The following is a 4,874-nucleotide window of genomic DNA, read 5'->3' on the forward strand; positions in this document are numbered from 1 at the left end:
GAGGGGAGGTCCGAGGCAGGCCCACCCAGGGCTCTGGTGCTGCACCCTCACCCTCCCTCCCGATCTCACCTTTCAGTCCCATTTGACTACCCGGGATCTTGGCTTGGAATGTTTTGGTCTTGTTCCTGTCTGGACCATCTTCAAATTTCAGGGTGGTCAGCAACCCCACGATGTGAGACCCCTGCGACTTCTCTGTGACTGTCCCATTCACAGGGCACAAGTTCAGCTGGCCAACAGACCTCAAGAAGGAGACCCAGTCCTGTGTGCAAAAGGAAAATGGGAGAGGGGTGACAGGCGATGCACAGCAGGGCTCTGAGGGAAGGGCAAGCAGGAGGCCACTTACCTGGGGGATGTCAGGGCTGCGCAGCCCAGTCCTGTGGGTGAGGAAGAAGCCACCCAGGCCCAGGCCCGAGAGGCCGAGGAGCAGCAAGATAAGATTGGCACAGACCAGAGGTGGGTGGTGGGCCAGACAGAGATGCAGGTTGTGCCAGGCTTGGCAGCTGCCCATGAGGAGCACAGGGGTCTGGGCTTTCTCGGAGAGCCTGCTGGAGGACAGGGAGGAAAGACTGGACCAGAGCCTGCTGGCCGGAGGACGCTCGACCAGTTACGCACAGGTTAAACAAGGGACTTGCCACGGCTGCGAGCGGCAGAACCCAGATGGGAACCCAAGGTTCTTGACCTCCAAACTTCACCTCCCTGTGGCACTCAGGAAGTTTTTGTTGCAGTTCATTTCTGAAATAACCCGGGGGCAGTGGAGCAGGGCAATCTGTGCTGGAGCAAGGAAGCTGAAAGGAAGAATTCTCAGCCTGGCAAGGCAGAAACAGCACTGAAGCCCCAATAAGGAAAGTGTCTCAGTAGTACTCCACTTGGGAACCCTCCCTACTCATCAGCTATGCGGGACCAAGTCAGCTAACTGCTGTGAGCTTAGGCATCCGTGAAATGGGAGTTCTAAGAACGGAATCATGAGGATTAAGCGCGCTCCACAGCTGTCGGTAGGTGCTTGGCAATGCAGGAACTCAACAGATGTCATTTCCTTTCTCTTGTTCACAGCGATTCTTGAAACCAGGAGAGAAAAACATCGTGGGGGAAACGAAGCTCAGGGCCCTTCGCACAGCAGTGGTCTAGCCGCGGTCTGAAACCTGCAGCCTGCTTCCAAGGAGAGCATGCTATCTATCCCATGCAAGCAGCGTCAGCTTGACGGAAAAAGAACATCTGGAAGGCGAGAGAGCAACAGAAGGGTAGGGGGAGAAGACAGCCACCAAAATGCAGGTGTCACCAATGCTCAGCCTTTGCCCCGCCTCCGGTCCCGGGAGTCCTGGAAGGGCAAACACAGAGCTGCGGAGGGGAGAGCCTGGGGGTCAGCGGCGGGTGGTGCCCCTCGGCCTGCTCCCCTCCCCAAAGCACCCTCCGGAAGGACCGCGACACCCGCATCCCTTCCCGGTCTAGCGGCGCTGGGCGCCAGCCGCTCGCTCTCACCGCTCGGAGCCTGGCGAGGCCCCCGCAACGTCACTCGTGGAGCCGCGAGGGGCGGGGTCCTGCGCGCCCTTCCCCCGCCCCGCCCCGCCCCTCCCGGGCGGTTCGCATGCGCACTGGCCACGCGGCGCTTCTCGGCGTCCGGCGAGGGCGTACCAAGAGGAAAGCAGCCCGGGGTCCACCGAGGCGAGGCCCACGGGGCGCGGGCGCACGAGGAACCCGGAGCTGGTGCGGAGCCAGCGTCGCAGGCGTGGCGGGACGCTCAGGCCTCCCTGCCCAGCGACCCTGCAGGGGTTCTATGAGAATCTCGCTGCAGGCATTTTCCTGTGACTCGTGCCCCACCCGCGTTAGTGGCACGGCCCAGCCTAGCTCAGGTTCCGGGGAAGCTCTCGGGTCCGCCCGACGGGGCGGAGCGCGCACTGTGGCTCTCTGCTTTTGGGATCTGGAGCGGTGGTTGGCCTGCACGGGTGTACTTTATGCATGGCCCTTGGCTTTCAGCAATTTAATGCGTAGACGCTTGGAGCTGAAAAGGTGCTCGCCCGAGACCACCTAATTTCACTGCTGCCCACATTTTAGGGGTGGGAAGCTCTTACTTGAAGTAGCAGGACACAGCTGCCGGGAACTCTGGTTGCAAGTCCTGATTGTCTACACCCCTGCAAAAGTCACAACCATGCTCTCCTTGCAAGTAAGAATGGCCCTCCGATGAAGGCCAGCGGCTGTCTCGCTGGTTTCATGAGAAGCTTAAGAGACAATATGTGGGAAAATATTTGCCTACCGAACACACAGCGACACTGAACGCACACTATTCGAAACAGAATCTGAGTATTTACCCCAACTGTGGCTTTCTTAAGGCAGAGACAATGTCATTTTGGTGCTACCATCTGCAAAAATTTATGGCACGGAACCTTGACATACTTAGTCAAACGAGTTTTGCCATGGATGTCACGACCACTCAGCGGGCCCCCCTGTGCACCAAACCAGATGTGATGGCGCACATTTGCAATCCCAGCACTCAGGAGGCAGAGGCAGGAGGATTTCTATGAGTTCAAGGTCATCCTGAACTACATAGCCAAACCCTGTCTAAAATAACAAATAAAAAACACCAAAAGGGAGAATATTTCAAAATCAAGTGTGTGACAGAGGGTTGATGTGTAGAACACGAGCTGGGGAGATAGCTCAGCGGACTAAGCACCTGCGTAGGCAAGCTCAGGGACCTGGGTTTGTGATTCTTGGTGCCACAGGCTGTGCTGGCCCCGCCACCGGTGCACTGAACCGGCCACTGAGATAGGGTGTGGTGACACACACCTATAATCCCAGCACTGGGAAGGCTGGAAACAGGAGGATCACTGCGGGTCCAAGCTGCATGGTGAGACTCTGTACCAAACACACACACACACACACACACAAAGTTAAATATAGAAATATGTATGACGCAGTAATTTCACTTCTGAGATATACCCAAGAAAATTGAAAGCAGGGTGTCAAAGAGAGATTTTTATATCCGTATTCATAGCAGTGCTACTCACAAGCAGCAAAGAGAGTGGGGTGTGGTGGCATGCACCTGTAATCCAGCACTCAGGACCGAAGGAGGAGCACGGCTGCGGGTCCAAGGCCAGCTTGGCCTCCACAGTGGCTCAAAGCCAGCCTGAATGCCACAGCGAGTCCTGTCCCCCAAAAAATGAATGACCAAGGTAATAGCCATTCAGGTAAGTGTCCACTGACAGATCTTTTTGGTTGTGTGTTTTTGTTTTTTTTATTTTGTTTGCAAAACAAAAATGTTTTGTCTTTTGAGACAAAGTCTCACTATGTAGTTCACAGAAATCTGCCTCAGCCTCTCAAGTGCTAGGATTGTAGGCCTGCACCACTATGCCCAGCTAGAATAGCCTTTTTTTTTTTTTTACCAGAAATTGAAATCAGACCCTTGTGCTTTGCCAGGTAGGTGCTGTGTTGCTGAGCTACATCTCTGGCCTGAATTTCCTTCCTTTTTAAACATTGAGTAATATTTCATTGTATATTGTGCATACTACATTTTAAAATGTTAATCTAGCCAGGTGTGGCCAGTGAGTTTGAGGCCAGCCAGGTCTACATAGTGAGTTCAAGGCCAACCTAAACTATATAACAAGAGCCTGTCTCAAAAAAAGAAAAAGAAAATATCTATAGGAAAGCATATATATATATATATATATGAATGAAGTTTTATTACTTATATACATTAACTGTATTATATATCTTTTTTTTGTATTATATATCTTATGTGCAACCCAGGGTAATTCTTTTTATTTTATTTTATTTATTTATTTTTTCGGTACTGGGGATTGAACTCAGGACTTTGTGCTTGTCAGGTGGGTGCTTATTCTACTGAGCTATCTCCCCAGCCCCTATGTGGTCTATGTGGGTTTTTTGGTTTTTTGTTTTAGGGAAGGTTCTATAAGGGTGTTCAGGGTCTCACTACTAGATTAGACTTGTAGTGATCCACCTGTTTAAGCCTCCCAAGTGCTGGGATTACAATGCCCAGTCTCAATTGCTGTCTCAGTGTGCCCTGGAGGTGGGGCTGGCACAGCAGGCCTGGGGATTGAACCCCTGGCTTGCCGGTGATATAATCCGCTGAGCTATTTGGCCGGCCATGTTTGCTTGTTTTTGATACAGGGTCTTGCTATGCAGTTTAGACTCATAGTGATCCTATTTTCTCAGCCTCCCCAGTGCTGGGATTACAGGCATGCACCACCACACCTGGATTCAGGGCCAGCATGGCATGTCTGGGGTTCCCAGGCTGGCACAGCATGAGGTACTGGGATTTTTTTTTTCTTTTTTTGCAGGCTTAGGCTGCTTTAAGGACGGGTCTAGTAAGGCTTGGGGAGCTGGGGATTGAACCACAGTCCCCTGCTCCTGACTGGGTTTGCCCCAGCAGGTGCTTATACAACTGAGCTAATCTGCAAGCCCCCATCATGATGTACTAGGCATTAAACCTGGGTCCTTGTACTTGCCAGGCAGGCGCTTAGACCACAGAGCGATCTCCCCAGCCCAACCCAGGGTGATTCTTATCTATGCAGGGTGCCCCAAGAGAGCCAAAAGGTTGACATGCATGGTTTATGGGTGCAGTTTTAATTCTGTAAGATGAAAATGTTCGGGAGATAGAGGATTGCATGTCATCACTAACAAGGTGAATGTACTCAATTCTGTTGAACTAGGGGGTTGGGAATTTAGCTTAGCAGTAGAATGCTTGCCTAGCAAGCTGGAAGCCCTGGGTTTGGTCCTTGGCACCAAAAAAAAAAAAAAAAAAAAAAAATTGTTGAACTATACACTAGAAATAGCAAAGACATTACGTGGCATGTACAATTAAAAATAATGTGGAAGAAACCATTGAGGAAAAGGTGTAAGGTATAGTCTCATAGAGGCCAAAT

General features: G+C 51.7%; 1 protein-coding gene across 3 annotated transcripts in view; it reads right to left on the reverse strand.

The window, feature by feature from the left end:
- Positions 1-1,559, reverse strand: part of Tmem219 (transmembrane protein 219) — a 19,483-nt gene extending 17,924 nt beyond the window's left edge. Inside the window, exons 1-3 of one of the 3 annotated variants that reach the window (XM_004622957.2) lie at positions 1,477-1,559; positions 344-542; positions 70-259 (exon numbers count right to left, since the gene is read on the reverse strand). In XM_004622957.2, the coding sequence (XP_004623014.1) occupies positions 70-259; positions 344-508 (355 nt within the window). In that variant the 5' untranslated portion in view covers positions 509-542; positions 1,477-1,559. Of the gene's footprint in view, positions 1-69; positions 260-343; positions 1,316-1,476 lie in introns of all 3 variants that reach the window. The other 2 variants (XM_023721445.1, XM_023721349.1) reach the window with 2 other exon arrangements.
- Between the last annotated feature and the right edge of the window lie 3,315 nt (positions 1,560-4,874).

This window comes from Octodon degus, unplaced genomic scaffold, assembly GCF_000260255.1.
Source record: "Octodon degus isolate 3935 unplaced genomic scaffold, OctDeg1.0 scaffold00001, whole genome shotgun sequence".
In the NCBI taxonomy this organism is placed as follows: Eukaryota; Metazoa; Chordata; class Mammalia; order Rodentia; family Octodontidae; genus Octodon; species Octodon degus.